This window comes from Diabrotica undecimpunctata, chromosome 1, assembly GCF_040954645.1.
Source record: "Diabrotica undecimpunctata isolate CICGRU chromosome 1, icDiaUnde3, whole genome shotgun sequence".
Taxonomy (NCBI): domain Eukaryota; kingdom Metazoa; phylum Arthropoda; class Insecta; order Coleoptera; family Chrysomelidae; genus Diabrotica; species Diabrotica undecimpunctata.
In genome coordinates this window covers 49,854,688-49,876,104 of record NC_092803.1, presented here as the reverse complement: position 1 = coordinate 49,876,104, position 21,417 = coordinate 49,854,688, and the positions used below count along the sequence as shown (strand labels likewise).

Genomic DNA, 21,417 nt, shown 5'->3' with positions numbered 1-21,417 from the left:
GGTGGTATGTCCTTCGTACCATCGCAGGCTCGAACAATCGAGCCAAACAAGTATTAAAGACTCCATGCAATCGCCGAGGGCAAATACTCACCGTTTTATCACACTACCACTACTCTTGCAAAAAAAAGAGGAGTACCCCTTCCTTGAAGAAGTGTAAAGCTTAAACAAGGTTAAAACTCTGGTTCCATGCTATTTTATTATGCTACCTCCATGTGAGTAACAGTGTCTGAATAGGGTCCTGGGGGGTTTTAATTATTATTTATATAATTATTTCTTTCTGGCCCTTAAGAATATTAAGGCTAGAATAAAAAGTATACAATTTCGTATTAAATATTGAGTATGGAAGGTCGTGACAATATAAATTTAAATTTAACGAAAGATCAAGTGGTTAGAATAATTTCCCTCATTGAAGACGGAAGGAGTCAGAGATATGTAGCAAATTTAGTGGGTGTAAATCAGCTGACAGTATCACGAGTGGTAGTAAGGTACCGAGAGACTGGTCTTTATGAAAGACGGGCTGTAACAGGTCGGCCAAGAGCAACTACGCATGTAGACAATAGATTTTTAGTCCTTCAGGCTTTGTGTCGAAGACATGTGACTGCAAGTCAACTTCAACATGACTTAGCTGATACTCTAAATGTACGTGTGTCTTGTGTCTTCAGAAACTGTTAGGCACAGTCTGGAATTAGGGCCAGTGTAGCTGCCACTGTCAGAGACTTACAAGGGAACACTGTATAGCACGTCTAACATTTGCAAGAGAGCACGTAAACTGGAATATCGACGACTGGGGTAACATACTCTTTACGGATGAGTCAAGATTTTGTTTATACACTTCGGATCGAAGAATACCAGTTTATAGACGAGATGACGAGCGTTATTTTCAATGCAACCTAAGACCGGCGACAAACTTTGGAGGAGGATCTATTATGCTCTGGGGCGGAATATCTCTTAGAATAAGAATAAGACTGCGCCACCTACTGCTTGATTATCATCTTCTTTGTAGAGTAGTTGGTGAGCCGCTTTTTAGTTCGATACATTTCTTTCGTTTCCGTCGTACTTCTGCCAGTCCTATCACTGTCCACTTTATTTTTTAAATTTCTTCTACTACATCTAGCAGTTCTTAGTCTCCACATGAGATTAGTCCGTAAGAGTTTGGAATGTAGCTATGAACCACTCAGTTGTGTGATATTTTATATTGTTTCTTATCGAATTTCCGTCCCGTCAGAATCCATGGCACTGTCTGAAGTTTCAGTGCGAGACTATGAAAGATTATCTCTACTCCACTGGGGCAATTCGTTTCGAATATTCGATATTTTATAGAGGGTGTTTTAGCCTTAACTTGTCACGTTAGCCAAATGGGTTGACAAGTAGCTTTGGTTCCGTGGATCCGAGTCGGGCATTCCTCTATCCGCCACCTGGGAGCGCGCTCCTAGGGGGTCACAGATTCCCATAAAATGTACTATAGCTTTGTTATTCTATTACACTTTTTATACCATTTATACACCGGTCTTTTTTCTAGTATAAGAACAGTATTTTAATGATAATAAGGTAAAATTGATGTGGGATAAAAAGAAACAAACCTGTCGAATTATCGTAATAGTTATAATAATGTATACTCACAATACACAGTATTTTTTTATATGTACAAAATTTACAGTATTATATAGACATCACAATGTTCCCTATATTATCATTTATCAACGCAAACTAAACTTATTACTTACAGCTAAAAAATACACTGTACAGAACTGATGACAAAAATCAAAAAAGAAAAGCTCTTTAACTAAAAACTAGATATTCACATATATTTTACACTTTAATTTAAAAAATGATTGGTTTTGTTATGCTACATATGTATATATTATGTCTATATATTTTTTTTCAATATTTATAATAGCCATATTTCAAAACTACAGAGTGGGTAACGTGTGAATTGAATTATTTACATCTTTAAAGCAGCAGCTTTGAAAAGGGGCTGAGGAACTCCGAGGAAAACTATTCGCCAATACCCACACCGTACAGAATTTTCTAAGATCAACTCGAGCTAGATTTTGAACGTCGTTTTTAACTAAATATCTTATTTATTTGTTTTTTAACAATAAACAGTTGTCTAAATATTATTGCAGAGACATTAAACTTCAACAGGGAAGTTGGAAAATATATTTAAAACTAAAACAATACTTGTTTTATAAAAAAAAATAACCAAAAAAAGTATCGTTTCCCAAATATTCACAAAACGCGATAAAAAACCTAATATTTTTATTATTTCAAAATATAAAGCTTTTTCTTGGTGGGGAGTGAATACGTTTAGTGAAGTAGTTTTAGTTGGATGTTAAACATAAACGTCTAAGATTTTTAATTAATTGTAAGAATGGGTGGAATCATTTTGTGTTCGAATAATCTTTTGTGCTCTATTAGACGTTTTTCAAAAATTCTCGCTGATTGTCAGAGGTAAAAAATAATTTCCATACATTTTTATCGGACAAACAAAAGGATTAAAAAAAACACGTACAAAAGGTTATTTTTACAGAAAATAGGCTCCGAATATGCGTACATTTTGAAAAACAAGCATCCTTTGGAGTTTTGAATCTCAAAAGCAAAGGCTAAGTTCATTTGGTACAGTTCACGGAAATCCATATCCAAAAAAACACACAATTGTTTCTCAAAATGTGAAGTACAAAATATATTAATACTGGACAATACAAGAAAATAAGTATATTTGAGATTGTATAATATAGAGAAGAATGTAATAAAAATTAACCAGCACCAAAAAATATAAATTAAATTGGTTTACAAAGAACATGAAGTAAAAACAAAATACAAACAATACATTCAAAGAAAAAATATGTGGAAGAGAAAAAGACGAACATTTTGTTACTATAATTCTTTTTGTGATGCCACAAACTGTTTGTGGCATTTAGATAGCAAGTATTTTATAGATATTTTATTTTTGGATTGTTTGCACACTGCGGTCAAGAATTTTAAAGTATAAGTTCGCAAGAAAAGATAATAGATATATTGGAAAGTGTAAACACAGAAAAGATATTACAGTGAACGTCAAAGAGCTACAAATAGGCTACAAATGAGCTTAAAATGAAGGGATAAATTGGTAATAAAATGTTTTATAAATAAATATAACGAATTAACACACCAACAACTAAATCAACATAAAACAATAATTAATTGATACAGTCATGTCAAAACACTGGGAGAGGAAAGAGAATATTGCAGAAATGGAACAATACGTGAGAAAGTATTGAAGGAAAAAAGTTATAGTACCAGAAAATTAAACATTAGGAGCAGAATATCTCATATATTAAAATAAAAAAATGTTCCAATTCAATAACAACTGTTTATTGAAAAAGAACGAAAAAATATTCACTCAATTATCTTATTAAATACATATATCTCCCACAACACACTCCTTTCGTTGTGTAGAACATACTAGTCAACAATATACCTATATATAAAAACGACAATGCACTAATCTACACAGTTGATCGTAGAAGGTAGTGTACTAAACGGAAATCAAAATATTAACAAAAAACTAAATAAACCTCCATTCTCTAACAACAGGAGGGGGTGAAGGTAGTGATGAATACAAAAGTAAATAAAAAGAAAATATGCGCTTAGTGTTGTACACAGTGAATTAACGATGGTTTTGAATCCATATCAGAAACTTTACTGGTTCACTTGACGTGACGTAATAATGTCTATATTTGACATATGGATATATGTCATATGTCAAATACCGTAAGCCATCATTATCGACAAAATTGTTGTATTAAAGATTTACTTTATCACAAAAGATTCAGTTCATTATTCATTAAAATTGTTGAAAAATAATTACCAACGGCAAACATATAGTGGTACGTTAAAAGGAGAAACTCAATGAAGGAATCAGATGAAAAGAATGGGTAATAAATTTGCAAAATATGCTGAAAATCAGATAGCATACACTGGAAGATCTCCCAAGCACGCTAACTGAAGAATGATACCAAAATTAGAACGGTATTAGAAATAAAAGAGCAAGATATAATTAACAAAGAATATGAAGAATTATAAAACCTAGAAAATATTTTGTGAATCAGTCGCCTCTGGAATAGAATCAGAACAACAATTTGCAAAATATAAATAACAAGATGTCGAAGCTTTTAAACATTAAGAATAACTAAAGAAACCAAAGAATAATAAAAACGAGTCTGAAAAATTGAAGCTCTTAAAAGTTGACAACAACAATAGCAAACAGAAAATATTTGTTATCACATTAATAGTTACATATTTCTAAAACAGCACTGTCATTTGTCACAAATTTAAACATTAACAAAACATTTTGAAAAGTACAAAATATCTGAAGAACATCGATGAAAAAAGGAGTAACAAGAAGATTAAATCTAACTGGCATATTTATTCTGACAGTAAATTGTTAAATATTACAGATTTATATTTGCAAGAATGATCGTTTGTAATTACCAATCGAACAAGCTGTAATAAAACTTGTGTGAGTGTTCTGACATGGATAAAAAAGTATATGAAACACTGTATATATATAATAAATAAAAAGCAAACAAAAAGTAATATGTAGTATACAGCCCCGCTTCAAAGTCGGCGAACTAAAATTAAAAAAAAAAAACATTCTAAAACACGTGTATAACTTACGTGATATCTTTGCAAATATTGCAAGGATATCGCGTAAAAAAACAAACAAATTTACAAGATATTTATGAAAATAAGGATCTTCTAAATAAAGACATATTTCTTTTATAATAACTAAGTTCAATATGAGATCTCTTAGATAGGTAGTAAGTTATTTTTAGCTTTTTTTTGTATATTTTTTTCATATATTTTTTAATAATAGTAATAACGTTTTTTTTTTCAGAAATCACAGTGAAATATTTTAAGTATATTTAAAAAATCCTTTTGGGACATAGCTTCTTCGTGTTGTAACGAGATTTTAACGGTTGAGAAAAGAAAAAGTCAAAATTGTTAGGTTAGATTAGGTTAAGTTCATTACAAGTAACGATCGTCATTTTTTTGTTTTGTTGTTTCAATAGCAGAGAGAGTAACAATCTTCCAGTGATCACACCGTAGTTATAACGATGAGAAGGTGAGCTATATCGGCCACTCTTTCCAGTAGACTTGGCGCGATACGTCGCAGATTCTCATTGACGAAATCACAGGACGGGAAGATGTGTACGACATACGCAGGCTAAAAAATAAAAATATATGTTAAAAAAATGTACTCTTAATCGAACTATGAGGCTTTACACTTTCACTACTTTTGGTTCTAAATATTTTAATTACCACCGACTTCATTGTTTGTGTCAGGTTCACTTTTATAACTTACAAGAGTTATTTTACGGATTGTTAGACAGTAAAATATTTTGTCAAAAAATAAAAACAAGTGATTATATAGTAAAGTACTTACCGGTTGAGTAGTACCGGGTGCAGCCACGTTGACAATTCCGGCTGCCTGCTTCAGTTGCAGATAGGTTATAAAACCACTAGTTAGATTAGTAGACTGTTTAAGTACATCCATGTGGTCGTGTCCGCACGGTAGTGCTAGTAACATGCAGTGTTCGTTCTCCATCTAAAATAAATCAAAAAATTATTAAACAACAATTATTACTACAAACAAATGATTAAAAAATAATTAAAATTAAATAAAACATTACAGAACTTTAACAGCTTTCACTTTCACATTTTTTTTTTTCGTTTCAATATTAAATTAGTCCAATACCGAGTTTTTACAGTATATGAACAACTAGAAACATCGCTCCATCTTTTCAAGCGCCGCCCTACACTTCTTCCTTTCGGTTTGTAATTTAGTATTTTTTTAATGAGTCGATTTTCATTCTATTTATATGTCTCATGTCACGAGCTCTTTCTAGAGTTATCTCTTTGCGTCATTACCAGCTCTCACATCCACAAAACAAAGTAGGTGTGGTCATTGCATTATGCCACACATGGTACTGAAACCTATCAATTTTGTGATCAGTGTCTGTGTTTTTCTTAAGACACTCTTAACATCCTTGGCAATTCAAATGACTCACTTGTTCTAGTAGAGTATTTACCTTCATAGCAATAACTTTCGTAATTTTTGTCGATATTTTCATAGTGAAATTCTTACACACTATTAGAGTTTTGCAGATGGGTTTTTATAGCTTATTTTTAGAATTTTGGACTGTTAGCTAATCATCGGCAAAAAGTATTGTTTAAATTTAAGTAGAAACACTTTATTGTGCTCAATTTATTATGCGATGTCTAATGAGTACTTGGATCGAACCCCACTCCAGTCAGACATTTTTCAAATGTCTTAGTAGAAATCCAAATTGGCCTTGCTGTTTAGAATTAGAATTCGTGAGTAAATCGAGTCGATCGATAGAATAGTAAGTTGTGGGATATGGGCTTGTGAAAGGGCGTAAGACGTTAAAAAACCTTAAAACATACGCTAAATTAAAATGGGAACTAATATTCGGATAGTTCAGCTGCAATAAGAGCATTAATCAAATCTAAATTAGTAGAAAATTATCCGGAAATATAAATGACCTAAATAAAAATGATCCAATACACTAAAAAAATTCAAAGACAAATATATAATGAGAATTTAATTGCGAAAAAGGAAAGAAATGGTAACACAATAGATCTTATATATCTCAAGATGATCTCTTGTACAGGTACCGTCTAAACTGGATTTACTAATGAGACTGCTGCAAGTAACGCGGATTTTCATATAAATTTTCAGTTTTGAAAAAAGAACCCTTTCTGACAGTTATTTGTCTTTATATAATTATAATTTACATTCACCCTTGAAATCTCAGTCTTTTGGAAAAACAAATGTTTTGAAACTTACCTGCATCTTTCTTGCCACCCCCTCGACCTGGGGTGGCTCTAGCCTCATTCTTTGGAATATTCTTAGCGGAGGTGTTGATCCATCGGTATTTTTGGGTAGACTACATTTAGCTACGTCATCGTTGCCCGAAACAAAATACATCTGAACAGCTGCCTGATCGTTCTTTAAGGCCAAAAGTCCTTGCCACATACAGGGGTATTGCTAAAATTAGAAATATTTATTGGATAACTGCATTTTAAAGTAAAATGTAAAATAAAACGATAAGCAATGCTGAAGAAAAATACTTTGTTTAATTATTAAAAAAAAATGATTGAAAAAAATCATAAAGCTACAGTATATATGGACCAAGGGTCCTATAAGATATCTTATGAAGAGCGAGATATAAGGGATAATTCAGGCCAAATGGCCGAACGAATAATAAAGTTGAATTTGTAAATAATTTATTACAAAACTAACCTTCAACAGCATTAATAAGCTTTCCGCTTGTGGTGGTACTTGACTAGCATGCGGTGGTGTAGCTGCTTGCAATCCCCTCTGACTTGCAGGAGCGTCAGCCCCAATGTGCCTGGCGACAGCTCCCATGAGATTTCCAGCTGCTCCCAAGCCAGCACCCATCATTCCGTGACCTGAGAGCGGCCGTTCTATATGCGTCATACCCCGATCTGGACCCAGGCTTCCTATGTGGGCGCTGAGAGCCGAATGACTGCTGAGCGGCCGGTCCGGCGTACCTATGGGCGCCATGTGAGCAAGACCACGGTCACTGCCCAAGGCTGCCAAAGAACCGTGGCTCGTGAGCGGTCGATGGGCTGGTGGAGGTTCTGCCTGGTCATAATATCGGTTCGGGTGTGCGTACGGGATACGTGCTGAGGAATGGACGTTGTATACTTGACCCACTTGTGGTGAATCTGAAAAAGTAAAAATAATATTTCTTTTGCTTTTAATGTTCTTAAGAATAAAACAAATCTACTTTATAGAGAGTTAGTCGGATGTGTACTGAAGGGAAAAGAGTCCCTTTCTGTAGGTGGAGAAGATTTTTCCTAGCAAGAACTTCTTCAACTCATTCTCTTCGGCTACTTGAGAAGGTTTCTGAAGACCACTACTAATGGCTTCCGTTATCTTTATATTTACCTATTAGGCGTCTTTTATAATAAAAATATTGATTTACCTGTCGTTCTGTCGTGCGGAGAATGTAAACTGTGAGGTACTGATGTACCTCTACCAGTTAATACATGCCCAACTGAACCTGGTCGCCTCAATTCTAGTGGTGGTGATGTTACAGGAGCTTCTTCACCTTCTTGGCCATCTTTCTCCATGACTCCAGGCCTGAAACAGAGAAAAAATATAAGTATTTGAAATCCGGTATGAAATCAGTTGCACATGGTAATGGCCAATTATTGAATAACCACAGTTGATCTAGAATCTTCTCATTCCCGTTATTTCATAATAGTAGTGGTCTACTATTTTTTCTTCTGTATAGTGTTTCCAATAAAACAGTTTACTATATCAATTCGAACAGTCTCGTGATCACATTAATTTCTAATTTATTGTATTGTACGGCAGACATTAAATGATCAGAAGATGCTAAGAATCTCCCGGCCGATCAGGTTGAGGTTGGCGATATGGAGGGAATATAATATACGTTTAAAGCTAGACAAATTTACAATGTTGTAAAATAAACGAAATTCAGGTCAAGTCCAAGTAGAGTCTCATCAGGTCTCAACAGGTTGAGTCCCGACTTTACTATAATAATGGGAGACTTTAATGCAAACGTTGTAAATATATAGAGAGAAGATATATTTAATAAGCATGGATAAGTATGACTCCGAATGGAATGGGCGATTAGCTGGTGCAATTTTGACACAAAAAACCTAGTTATTACAATCACCTTCTTTGTTCTACCTTCTCACCGCCTATACACATAAAAATGCAATGCGGAAACATCAGGAAACATTATAGTTAACCAAATAAACTTGGGAGATAGTAGTCTATAATAATAATGGAGAAAAGTTTCAGAAACAGTACTCGTTAAAATAACAATGTTCTAAAATACCGATACCGACGAAGATGTTGAAATAAGGTGGTATGCAATTAAATCCATAATTTAAACTCAAAACTAAAGCAAAGAAAACTCAAGCATAAAAACCAACCTAAAACAAATGCTGGATGCGAAACAAAATCAAAGCACACTATTAGTATATTAATAAACAAAAAGCAATCTCAAATTTAGAAGCCAAACATGATTCATTCAACATGCATAAAAAAGTTAAAGAAGCTGCCGTATTACATAAAAATGGGACTACTCGATCAACAAGGGAAAGCTATCCTGGATCTATCTAATCTACAAAGAATATTCATTTTTGAACATATGTCTCACTCGTTATTTTAAATCAGATAACACCGACCTAGTGTCATTATAATACATTTTAAAATCAACCATGATTTTCATGTAATACAAAGGTTTCCACACCTAATTACGTAGCTAGTTTCAACTACTTTTAAATGTGTTTTACTGATGATGGTCCGACAGGACCAAGAACGTTTTGAAGATTTATAATCTTTTTGAAATGCTACACATGAAGTAATATGGAATAAGTAACTGTCTATCGACTATATGCAGATTGAAAATGTGGAAAACTTTACGTATCTTGGAAGTGTCGTAACAGAAAACGGAGGTACAGAAGACGATATTCGTATGAGGATACGAAAAACCCAACAAGCTTTCAGCACGCTCAACCCTGTTTGGAGATCTGGCGAATATACTACAAGGACAAAGATCCGAATTTTCCGATCAAATGTCATGTCTGTTCTACTCTACGGATGTGAAACCTGGAAAGTGACAAACACCCTCACAGACAAACGGCAGGTCTTTGTTAACAAATGTCTACGAAGAACTGTTCGTATATTCTGGCCTAACAACATCAGAAACGAAGATCTGCTACACCTGACCGAACAAAAGAGGGTACAAAATGAAATTAAGTCCCGAAAGTGGGGTTGGATCGGTCACACACTCAGAAAAAATAGTTCCAGTATCGCAAAGACTGCCCTAGAGTGGAATCCCCAAGGGAAAAGAAAAAGAGGTCGCCCAGTACAAACTTGGAGAAGATCCATCATGGACGAGATAAGGGGCCAAGGAAAGTCTTGGAATGAGGTGAAGGCCTTAACGCAAAATAGAACCCGATGGCGCGTTTTCACTGAAGCTCTATGCTCCACTTAGGAGTTCAAGAACCTTATATATAACTGTCTATAGAATGGAATAATAGAGTCATCATTCCACAACCCAAAAAGGAAGATCAACTCCAAGCAGGAACTATTATACAATATATCCAATATCCAATGTGGAAAATTACATTGCTAAATATCTAATATATAAAAATCTTGTGTCACAGAGTTTGTTATCGAACTCCTCCGGAACGGCTTATGGATCGTAGGCTATTTTTTATATTGTACGATAAATAATTATGTATTCAACCCAGTAAAAATCAAAAGTGCAATCCAGTCGACATTGCAACTTTACAGTTGAAATATTCCTCTCTCAGAGGTCGATAACTGATCAATTATTAATTGATCAGTTATACCCGCCAGGCGTCTACAGGTGTCATCCCGCAAACAGCACGGAATAGGTATGAGAACAAAGCCGGTTTCCTTATCTCTCTCAGACAACAATGTCAGCGAAGAGGTTAAAAGACGGGAACATATTGCGAATAAAACATATAATGGACTAATTAAACATCTAAGATCTGATAAAATTACAAATAAACCAAATTTCAAAACCATGGTAATAAAATGCAATACTTAAACAGAAATAACACAAAAGACAAAGTGCTCAGCTTATTACGCATGATGTAATTGATGGTAGAAAAAATCGGAATAAATGCAAATTATCGCTAATGTCAGATAGGACACAGCACACTAAGAACAAGTCTACATTGCAACCATCACATGGAGCACATTCTTCCATTCGTCTAAACGAGTAATGAGATAATCAATCATTCTATTTATACAACAAATCATCTCTTTTCTCGCTTTCAAGACTGTCATTTTCAATCACATCTATAGGCTCTTGTGAATACAATTGAAAATACGGTTTTCAATCTATAAAACTTAAATTAATTAAACCGAATGATATAGATATGTGTTTTATCTATATATCTCAATCACTTGAAATGATCAATATGTTAAATCAAACAGTCATAACATTCAATCATTCACAGTTAGTAGTTATCACAATTCCCTTTAAATATAAAATTAGGTACTGGATCACGTACTCTACATTGCGATATTCATTTTGTGGAAAAAAACAATTATAAACTTACCTCGAAAGATGTTGTAATTGTTGTTGGTGTTGCCTTAAGTATTGTTGGTACTGCATGACATGTTGAGGATGCATATAATGAGCCGGATTGAGATCGGGCGGTGGACGTAAAGGACCTGGTGGAAAATGAGCAATAGCTTCTCCCTGTAAGAAATTTACATCCAGTAAGTAAACAGTTAAGTTTTTGTCAGAAATTAGACTACCAAATGATTTGTATTCTAAAATAACTCATTAGATATAAAAGAATCACCTTTGGAGATGGCGAGTTTTGATGGGCCGGCGGGGGACTACGACTTCTAGTTAAAAGACTTCTCTCCCCGTGCTGCGTGTTAGTAAAGAAAAAAGAAGTTAGTAAATAGAAAAAACGCCAGTAAAACGAAAAACTTACCAAATTCGGTTCATATCCAGGTAAGGGTAAGCCAGTCTGTCCAACAATCCTTTGTTGTGGTCCTTGAGGCGATAATTTTGATCTTTGTCCTAGGATGACGTTACTCATGGAAACTTCTATCTTTGGAGGATCCATCATACCTTTTACACCCCCCGGACCTTGAATGATTCTTCCTGAGTTGTTCAAAGGAGATTGAGATTTGACCAAAGGTGGACTAGGTATGGCTCCGCTGATGATTTGCTGTTGGTGCAATGATTTGTTGCCCATAGGACCTTTACTCAGCATCACTTGTTGTTTGATTAAGGGCTGATGCTTCATGTGAGCCATCACCATCTGGGCCTGGCTTACCATAGTTGAAGGCAAGTGAGCTTTCGAAACCTGTGCTTGTTTGTTAACTTGCAACATTTGTTGGATTTGTTGTTGTTTTTGCTGCATCAATACAGGAGATAAAACGGGAGGCTTAACCAATGCCTTATGTGGCGGTTTTGATGTAACATTTAGAGGAACCGCAGGTCTCGGAGAAACGTGAGTCGCAGAAGAAATACCAACGTTGACATTAGTATTTACGGTTAAATGTTGGTTGATTGGAGTAATAGTTTTTGAAACAACTGGAGGTGGAGCTACAGCCTTGGAAGCAACTATCGGTGTAATAGATTTAGTTATTATAACTGGTTTTACTGGCGCAAGAGCAGGAGGTGCAGAAACAGCATTGACAGCTGGTCTCGTCACTACTATTTCTTGAGCAAGTGGCTTAGAAGTAACCACAACAGAAGGTGTAGTTGAAGTAATTTCTACTGCTGGTTTTGGTTGAACAACAGGAGGCGTTGCTTGATGCACGACGGCCTGTGCAGCTTGAGATGCTAAAACGTGTGCTTTTAAACTATGTGGTTTTTGTTGAACGATCTTTAACTGCTGAGGTTGGGCTATTACGCTCGCTTGCGTCTTGGGTACTTCGATTACAGGCTTGGGTGAGTCTACTTGTTGTTTAACAATAACCGCTTCCGATTTTTTATTCAAAGGCTGAGGAATGTTAGAGGTACCTGGTAATGGTATATACTTTCCTTCTTCACTCTCTCTCATTGGAATTAGCTCTCCCGTTACCGGGTCTATTAGGCTGGTAGGTTCGTTTGGATTTGATGAGATTAATTCAGATTTAATACGACGAAGAACGGTAGCCTTGAGACCCTCGATTTGTTTTTCTTTGGGAGGTTCTATGGGTTTGGGCTTTTCAACGAGTTTTTCCATTTCTACCGCAAGCTCAGGTTCTTTTGATTTCTCAGGTTCTTTCGCTTTTTCGGTAGCCTTTAATGGTGGCGACAAAACTAGTTTTATTTCTTCTTTTGATGTTTCCTCAGATGACGAATTCTCAGCTGCTTCGGAACCTCTCCGCCCTCTTCTGCCCCTAGGTGATTTTCGGGGTGTGTCAGGTTGGGATGGACACTGTTTGGGCGTAGCTTGTCGTCCGGATCTTCTTTGGTTGGATGTGGCTCGGGTTTGAACTGTATTTTTAACAACATCTTCGATAGTGTCATCGACAGTAGTTTTGGATGTGTCTCGTTCTTGTAGTCTCCTCGATTTTCTGGTGTTTGTTGATGGGGAAACAAATTCTTCCTTATTTTCAAGTGGTTTAATCGGAGGTGGCGAAATTTCTTTAGGCTGTTCTTTACCAATTTCTTTGGCTCCATCTTTAGTAACTTCTTTAATGCTTGCTGTTGTTTGAGCATTGTTTGAATTTAATATTGCAGGTGATTTTATTGTTAGGATTAGTCTTGGACGTTGTTCTTTATTTGAATCATCAGGTTCATCTCTGAATTCATATACATCAGCTGGAGATGAATCAGATTCAGTTTTCGACGGTTTTCTTTCAGTGCGAGGTTTTCCACCTCGCCCTCGTTTAGTACTAACAGGAGTAGATTGAGACAGTTCTTTTAATTTGCCTCTGCGCGTTTGGATTCCACCTGCTCTTTCCAACGTTGGATTTGGTCGTTCAATCTTCTGTGGTTTAATAGTTCTACCTCGACCTCTACCTCCACGACGGCTACTAGAACGTAGCATTGGAGCTTCTCTAGGTTCTTCAGTAACTTCCTGCTCAGTTTCAGTCGATTCGTCTAATATATCGGAATTGTCACCACACTTTGCTTCTTCTACTACAGGAGATGGTTCCTCTTTCTTTTCTGGACTTTGAGGTATAACTTCTTTATTTTCAGTTGGAATGTTATCAGTTTCATTAGGTTCTTCTTTCTCTGGTTTAGGGTCGTCAAACCAATCACTTTTACCGTTTTCGCTACTGTGATCAGACATTTCATCTGCCGAACAAAGTGTCTTAATAACAGAATCAATATTGACTTCTTTTGCTGACCAATAATCACTGTCCTCCTTTGAGTCAAGTGGATCGTCTTTAGCAAGAATATCGGCACTAGCAGAACGTTCTTTGCTGATGTCTGAAACGATACTTTCAGTTTCGGTTTTTTCCTCATCCATTTTTTCAACTTTGTTACATATGATGGAGTCTTTATCACTATCAACTAATATTTTCTCTTCGAAATGTTCAATTTTAGGTTCTTCTTTGTGTTCTGATTTAACTATCAATTCTGGCAAATTTTCTGTTGCAGAGGAAACAATCTCTTCTTTAATGTTAGGAGAAGACTTTTCTAATGTCATATTCAGCTCCTCTGTTACTGCCTCAATTGCTAGCTTTACTGGCTTCTCTTCTTTATTTAATTCTGCTGGTTCGTGTTTTATTTCTGGTGTTGACAATACAGAAGTGATTTTAAATGAATCAGCAGCAGAAGCAGTAGAAACAATCACTGGACTTGGTGTAGATGTAACTAAAGGGTCTGCTACTTTTGGAGTAGGTACTCTGGGTAGTTCTACAACTTTTGGAGTAGGTACTCTGGGTAGTTCTACAACTTTTGGAGTAGGTACTCTGGGTAGTTCTACAACTTTTGGAGTAGGTACTCTGGGTAGTTCTACAACTTTTGGAGTAGATTGTATCACAAACGATGAACAAGAGACCTCTGGAGGCGTGGACACTGCAGTAGTAGAACTTGCTACCGGGTTAGGACTTGACGATGTTGGCTTTGGACTTACTGCTGCTGCTGGTGGCGTAGGTTTCGGACTTGGAGAATTCTTTAATCGAGGACTAAGGGCGCTGGGTGAAAATGGATTAGGACTTGGACAGTTTGTTGATGACTTCGGACTTGGTAGGGTTGGTGTCGGAGGTTTCATTGTAAAAGTATCTTTTGGAATTGTTATTGGCTGTAAAGGTGGATGTGAAGGTACTACTGCTGGTTGAGCAATGCTCGCTGGTACCGTAGGAGGTAAAGGTTGGTTAGTTTCTCTTGCTATGGAATTATCTTGACTTGGCGATGATACGGGAATATTGAAAGTAGGGTGTGGTGGATTACTCATATAATTGAAATTATGTGGGTTGATCTGTCTAGTAGGAACAAGTAGTCCTTGTGGTTGTAAATGCCTAATGTTTCCTGGAATTGCCATTCTTGGAGGATTTGGTGCAAAGTTACTGAACTGTGGTGATTGTAACGTAGAAGATTGGTACACCATCCTAGCGCGTTCCTGGCTACGAACTTCAGATGTTGAAACCAATTTAGGAGGCTCCAATGTATGAGCAAGTTTAGATTGTTGTAAAATCACTGTTGTAGGCTGCATTGCCTTGGAGACCATTACTGAAGTAATTGGCATTCTATTATGAATTAATCCAGGAGGTAATCTAGGAGACGGGGACAATCCTGATTCTCCTAAAGAAGTGGTTGGTTTATTTATTTGCATTGGAGAACGAGCTGGCAGATTATGCAACTGTGGAGGTGTTGGTGACTTTGTTAGTGTCTGAACGACAGGAACAGCCTGTAATTTGTTTGCTACTTCACCAAGAGGAGATAGACTTAAATGATCCTGCTTTGAGAGGGGTTTTAGTGGTGGAAAAGGAGAATCAGCAATCTTGAGTACCGGGGGACTTGTGTAAGTTCTAGAGGTTGCTCCTGTTACTGCAGTATTTTGAACTGAAGGACTAGATACTGTTACAACTGCCTTCTGTTCTATTTTAATAACAGAAGACGTAGGTTTTGTAGTAGGAACGTCTAGTTTAGAATCTACAGGCCACGATTTTGAAATAACTGTACGTTGTTGCTGTTCTGGTAAAACTGGAAGATCTCTTTTTTCTACATTTAAGGACTTCTTTGTTTCTATTGCAGTTTGGGGTCTGATCGGTGTGAGAGATGGTGGGCTACCAATATTAGGAGTTGTTTTCAATACTGCGATCGGTGTTAGATCGGTGGTAGATTTGTCGTCCATATGGTTAGCAAATATGGGTGGTAGATCAGGTGTCTTTGGTAGTGGGGGGAATTCAGACATTTCGGGAGTCTTTGGAGCAGTGTCAAATCTTAGTGGCACATCTTCCTGTTCTTCGGTATCAGTGTCAATCTGTAGATCATGTTCACTTTGTGGAGTATCAGGTTTTACATCTAAATCTGCGGCACTTAAGCTTTGTACCGCTTGTCGCATTTCTTCATCATCTTGAACATTATTTTCTTCCACCAATGTATTAGAAGGTTCTTCCAAAATAGTATTTTCAGTGTAAAATTCTTCTTGTTTAACACTACCGAAACTCTCACCTAACAAAGCAGCTACCGCATCTTCAGTCTCTTCTTGGGAAATTACAACTCTAGGCTTTTCATCTGTTGCGGGAGTTGGCTTCTCTTCTTCTTCTTTAACGACGACTTCTTCTTTCTTGACGATTGGTTCAAACTCAGAGATTGATTTTACAGCTGAATCATGAATTTTTTCGTCTATTTGTGTACCGAATCCAGGTATTAACTTATCACGTTTCATTTCTTGTGGAACTGATTTAATTAGGATAGTATTAAGAGGATTAATAGGTAAAGCAGAAGTAGGAGGTTTATCCGAAGGTTGTTCTTCTAGAATGTTAGGTAAACTAGCACTCGGTGGAGGAGGTGGAGTGACGACTTCTTCTTTAATTGCCAATTTCTCTATAACTGGAGAAGAGGTTAAAACAGGAGACGGAGAAGTTTCTTTCTTAATTTCAGCATGTTTGACTTTGTTTTTATCATGATGGTGGTGGTTATGATGTTTATTTTTCTCATCTTTACTTTTCTTCCTTTTCTTTTTCTTTTCTTTGCCTTCTCTTCTTTCTTCTTTTTCTTTTTTAATTCCTATAACCTCACTGAAGGTAAACGCGTCTTCAGTCGTGTCTAAAGCATCGGCAGATTTGCTTACACTTTCAGAAGCATCCAAGCTTTCGTCTAGCATCATATTGGCTTCTAGTTGTTTACCCATATCAATGTAATCCATACTATTTTCGTTGCTCTCTTGACCAGCGGTTGCCAAAGACGATGCAGCGGCAGCAGCGGCCAAAGTCGCTGCAGCAGCAGCAGCTTCTTGAAGACGACGTTCTTTTTCCCGACGTTTCTTTTCCTTCTTTCGTTTATGTTCTTCTTTGTCCCTCTCTCGTTCAGATTTTTCTTTGATTTTAATTTCAGGTTCTTTTTCGGATTCGCTATTATAGTTTTGTTGTTGCGTGTTGATTTCCTCTTCGGTAAGTGTCTTAATTTTGGGTTGTTGTTGGGATTCTTTGTTTCCGTTTTCTGAATCTTCAGAAAGTGAGCCGAAAATATTTTCCATTTTACCCTCTCTTTTACTATCGCATTTTCCCTCCAATTTGTTCTTTTTAGATTTTTTCGACTTCTCCCTACCTTCTCTGTTTTTGTCTCGTCGTTTCTCTTTCTTACTGTGATCTTTCTTCTTTTCGTGTTTCGGTTTTTCTATCGTTTCTGAATGTAGGGAATCTGAAATTATTTCCAGCTTGGAAGTCTCCTCGCTACTTAAAGAGTGTTTCTGCTTCCTTTGTTTCTTTTTGTGCTTCTTTTCTCTCCTCTCGGTTCTTTCTTTTCTGGCAGCTTCTTGTGCCTCTTCGTCGGTGGTGATATCGACGAAAGAATTCTTGTTGTTGAACTTTTCTGATTTTACGTCTGATTGACTGACATCGCTAAATAATGAACTATTCATTTCTGTAGGTGATTCTTGGTATTTACTATTCCTTCTTTCTTTTTTAATAAGTTTACTTAAGTCTTCCTTGACAGTAAACAATTGTTGTTTGTCTTCGAGGATATTGTAAGATGACTGGATCTCCGTTGAAGTAGAATCTGTGAAAAACTCTGCCTTAATTTGTTGCAATTTCTTTTTGTTGTTTTCGTCTTCTGAAGTATCACTAGTTATTCGAGATTTTAGAGTTTTTAGTATAAGTGATTTGTTTCTAGATTCGTCATCACTGGTATCCATAATGTCTTGCTTCAGATGTTTAAATATAGCTGAAGAATCTGAATCAGAATAGATTTCTTTTTTCTTCATTGGTTTTAGCTCTTGACTTTCATCGTCTGAACTGTCAATGAGCATTTTAGGACACCTCTTCATTTTGATTTCGCTATGTTCTTTATCAGAATCTGAATCTTCGTCCCATGATGTTGAACGCTTCTTTTCTTCTCGTTTAGCTCTACTTTGTTTGAGCTGCGTAAATTTCGCTTTTAGTTTCTCTTGCCGCTTTTCCTCTTCGAGCTTAGCCATGTTTTTGCAGCTTCTAGCCTTTACTTTATCGTACATAGATATATAAGCAGGTTCATCGTCTACAATGTCAAAAATGGAATGTTTCTTTGGTTCATCAGAATCACTATCTGAACTGTTTGTCAGCTTACGTATTCTCTCGCGCTTTTTCTTCTCCTCACTTGACTTAGAGCCGCCTTCAGCATCCGATTTGCTACGACTAGATTTCTCCAAAGAGTGGATCTTTTCCAGTTTTTTAATTTTTTCATGTTCCTCTTGAGTAATTCGCTTCTCTTTTGATTCTTTATCTTTCTTAAACGTTTCGCTCTCTTCTGTAGATTTTAATTCCAACCTATTGAGAAATTCTTTGTCTGTTAATGTAATATTTGTTGCCTCTTGGGCTTCCTTTTCTCGACTTTTACTTTTCGATTTTTGTTTTTCTAATTTATGTTTTTTGTGACGTTCTTCTCTTTCTTTTCGTTTCTCTTCGGAATCTTTTGAACTGTTATGTTTTTCATGGGATTTATTAATATTATTCTTATGTTTGCTCTTGATCCTCTCCTCAGATCTTGTACTATCTTTGGAATCTCGTCTTTCATGAGACAATTTCACTTTTTTGGTCTCTTCAGCTTCTATCGTCTCATGTGAGCTGAACCTGCGTTTTGAACCAATACTAGCAGGTAGGCTATTGTTTCTCTCTTTCCTCTTCGAAGGATCTTTATCATGTGATTTTGTTTTATCAAGGTCTATAGACATGTGTCTTGTTTCAACTAATTCCCTGATTCTATTGTCTACTAAATGTTTATGTTTTTCGTGTATATTGTTATCCCTATTTTCTTTAATGCTTTCTTTTCTCCTTTCAGATTCCCTATCTAAATGTATTTTCTTCTCAAAACTATGTTGATTTGTGCTTATTTGGTTTACTATCTTTTCTTCTTTCTCTTTATGCTCTATGTGTTTATCAAGGTGGTTTTCTCTATTTTTATTATCACTGTGAGTTTCTCGATGCTTGTTGTGTTCATCTTTTCTTTTTTCTTGATTGTCTTCTTTATGCCGAACTCGTTCCCTTTCTCGTTTCTCTCTCTCTATCCTCTCTTCTTCTTCTCGCCGCTCCTTTTCTTCTTTAAGTTTTCTGTCTGCTTCTTCCTTATCTCTTTTTTCTTTTTCTATTCGCTCTTGCTCCTGTCGTTCTCTTTCCAGCTTCTCTTCCCGCAGTCGCCTTTCGGTATCTTCTTTTTCTTTCCGTTCTTTTTCGAGCCTTAGTCGTTCAAGTCTCTCTTGTTCCTGCCTTTCTTTTTCTACACGTTCCTTTTCTCTTTGGGCTTTTTCTTCTCTCTCTAACCTAAGCTTCTCTTTCTCTGCTCGTTCTTTTTCTTGTTGCTCTTTTTCTAACCTTTCTTTTTCCAGTCTCTCCTTTTCTAACCTTTGTTTTTCTAATTCACTCTCTCTTTCTAAACGTTCCTTTTCTATTCGTTCTTTCTCTAGTCTTATTTTTTCTTGCTTTTCATGTTCGTGTCGTTCTCTCTCAATTCTTTCTTTTTCTGACTTTTCCTTTTCTAGTTTTTTGTTTTCTGCTTTAATTTTTTCCATTCGTTCGATTTGTGCTCGTTCTTTATGAGCTTCCACATCACTGTCATCTGATTTCCGCGCACTAGTATCACTATTTCTTCTTGTTTTTACATCAGCTCTTGGGGAATTACTATTAGAGTCTCTTCTACAAGATATTTTCTCTCCGGTTTTATCACCTTTCGTCTTGCCTTCACAGGGAATGTTAACGCCGGTCTTTTCACTAGTTTTTACAGGAGGTACAGAAGACACTACGTTACTTTTATTTACAGTTATTTTGCTAATTGTTCTCGTATCACTCGGCGCACTCGAACACGGTTTCAGTCTGTTTTCACCATGGGAGGCACCTCGTGCAGGCGAGGGCATCGACGAAGACGTGGTCGTTGCGGTGGTTGTTGTCATTACTGCCGTAGTGACTGTGGTGGTGCTGGTGGCCGCGACCGTGGGTGGCGCCACTGAAGTCGTGGTCGTCGCTGAAGATGTCTGAGGAAGCGACGAAACTACCGGTGACATGAGGTTAGGCGGATGCGTCGGAAAAGGGTATTGGAGGCCTTTTGCTGCTTGAATACCGGTTCCTGAAAAATAGAAATAATTGTACAGAAGGAAACAATATTAAAGAAGAACAAAACATAATCAGGATACAACAAATAAAAGAATATCACTACTGGGAAGTTTAATCAATCACATGTATGAATAGACCATAAAGTAAGGTCTAATGACAAACGTATTGTAGAGTTATAAAACGCACATTCAAGACGAGAATTGGAAGTACTTGGGAAACCTTATAAGATTAAATAAATGCAAAATTCTGACTTGATTCTTTTGGATGTGAATAATAAAGAATCGATTTTACAATCTGCGGTTTCTTTCTGAAACTTTTAAAAAAAAAATAGAAGAACTCGGATAAGTGTATTAATAATCGATCTCCAGGTAGCGACCTTACTTTAAAACTTAAATAAAACCTTAATAACTTTATTAGATTGTTTGTAACATTTCAGGATGAAAATATTTAATCTCATTTCACTTACCGGATGATCTCGGTGATAGCAGTGTTGGCGTTTTGGGTAGTGCAGTAGCTGCAGTAAGTTTTAACGCAGGCGGTGCCAACAACGGTGAAGCAGGTACTGAAGTTTGCGTGATCAGTGCGGTCCTAGGAAAAAATGAAAAATCCTTTGGCTCATACTTTTCTCCCACATTTTCTAACCGTTTAAGGTCTTCGTCAAAAACTGACCGTTTTGCCATCACAGATTTGACTATTTCAGAGGGTTGGACTTCTTTCAGGTCCAGATCTAGAATTTTGTGCCTCTGGCGGAATTTTTCCAAATTGGCGTCTATGAGAGCGAGAGCATCACCACCAGCTGCGCTCAGAGCTCTCGATCCGGACCATTTTTCGTACTTTTCGTCCAGGGACTTTATTCTCTCCTCTAGGGAAGGACTAGGTGGCGTAATGTCGCTATCGCTCGAGTTGGAACTGAGACTAGGCGGCCTTGGGGGCGGTGAAGCAGGCGGAGGTACGTGGACTGGGCTAGGAGGCCTCGGATTGGATATTCTGGGACTTGTCACAGCCGGAGGTGGACTAGAAAGGATGTTGTCTTTTTGGCCCTTGATTCCGGCTACTGATACACTCCCTGTAATAGGTTAATTGTAAAAAAAACAATACTTAATATAATAGTACTTAAAGCAACATTATTTCAATATGACTCATCTATTAAAAAGATTACTTAC

The 21,417-nt window shown here is 36.6% G+C and overlaps 1 protein-coding gene across 2 annotated transcripts in view; it reads right to left on the bottom strand.

Moving 5' to 3' along the window:
• Positions 1 to 1,583: 1,583 nt before the first annotated feature.
• The window catches only part of spen (spen family transcriptional repressor split ends), a 284,521-nt gene continuing 264,687 nt past the window's right edge, over positions 1,584 to 21,417 (bottom strand). The window contains exons 9-17 of one of the 2 annotated variants that reach the window (XM_072542152.1): positions 20,721 to 21,320; positions 11,554 to 20,267; positions 11,416 to 11,487; positions 11,167 to 11,309; positions 8,019 to 8,176; positions 7,310 to 7,758; positions 6,854 to 7,054; positions 5,429 to 5,590; positions 1,584 to 5,209 (exon numbers count right to left, since the gene is read on the bottom strand). In XM_072542152.1, the coding sequence (XP_072398253.1) occupies positions 5,081 to 5,209; positions 5,429 to 5,590; positions 6,854 to 7,054; positions 7,310 to 7,758; positions 8,019 to 8,176; positions 11,167 to 11,309; positions 11,416 to 11,487; positions 11,554 to 20,267; positions 20,721 to 21,320 (10,628 nt within the window). In that variant the 3' untranslated portion in view covers positions 1,584 to 5,080. The remainder of the gene's footprint in view (positions 5,210 to 5,428; positions 5,591 to 6,853; positions 7,055 to 7,309; positions 7,759 to 8,018; positions 8,177 to 11,166; positions 11,310 to 11,415; positions 11,488 to 11,553; positions 20,268 to 20,720; positions 21,321 to 21,417) is intronic. The other variant, XM_072542156.1, reaches the window with a different exon arrangement.